Source organism: Alligator sinensis, unplaced genomic scaffold, assembly GCF_000455745.1.
Source record: "Alligator sinensis unplaced genomic scaffold, ASM45574v1 scaffold47_1, whole genome shotgun sequence".
NCBI lineage: Eukaryota > Metazoa > Chordata > Crocodylia > Alligatoridae > Alligator > Alligator sinensis.
The window spans coordinates 456,419-457,173 of record NW_005842629.1 but is presented as its reverse complement, the minus strand read 5'-3'; the positions used below and the strand labels follow the sequence as shown (position 1 = coordinate 457,173).

The following is a 755-nucleotide window of genomic DNA, read 5'->3' as shown; positions in this document are numbered from 1 at the left end:
TGCTACTGGCAGCTGCTCAGGGCCGGCAACACCAGGACAGTCACGCAGGAGACCAGAGAGCCAGCCCATTGCATTCTCCGCCTCACCCAGGCCTGTGACCACATGTATGCGCATGCCCAAGCACTCCACCCAGGGCCCCAGTTGGAGCCAGGAGGAGACTGGTGACCTCATGGCACTGTGGGACAAAGCAGAATTGCTGTGCCAGTTTGAGCAGGGCGGGCACTCCAACACTCACATTTCTGAGGCCCTGCTAGGCCAGATGCATGAACACAGGCACAACCAGCCTGAACAGCAGTGCTGCATAAAGATCAAGGCCTTACAAGAAACAGTGGACAACGTGAACCTTTATGCGGCAACTGATAGAAATTCTTGCGCCCTGGGACCCAGGCCGCAGACATGGTATCTTTAGCAGCACGGATGGCCTGGCCAAGCCCCTGCCCCAGCCTGCCACATCTGGTGACATGTCACCAGAGGAGGGACCCTTGGGCACGCAGCACCCTGTCCCACCCAGCTCCCCAGATCCAGTTCCCACCAGCAGCTTGGGGCCCCCCCCTGCCTCTCCTGGTGTACAGCCCTGGGGCCAGACACAAGGAGCAGCTGGCCATGACACCACTGGCCATCAGCAACAACAGCTCCTTCCAGGAGGGGGAGGGGGCCCAGTTGGGCACCTGCATGGTGCATCCCATGGGCCAAGGACACCAGGTGCAGCTGCATGCTGTTGCTGACAGGGAGGACCACCCTGAGCTGCCAACCTT

The 755-nt window shown here is 60.7% G+C and overlaps 1 protein-coding gene across 1 annotated transcript in view; it reads left to right on the top strand.

Annotated features, from left to right (window-relative positions):
• Positions 1 to 345: 345 nt before the first annotated feature.
• Positions 346 to 755, top strand: part of CUNH14orf132 (chromosome unknown C14orf132 homolog) — a 169,334-nt gene continuing 168,924 nt past the window's right edge. The window contains exon 1 of the mRNA XM_014524569.2: positions 346 to 399. Within this exon, the coding sequence (XP_014380055.1) occupies positions 397 to 399 (3 nt within the window). The 5' untranslated portion in view covers positions 346 to 396. The remainder of the gene's footprint in view (positions 400 to 755) is intronic.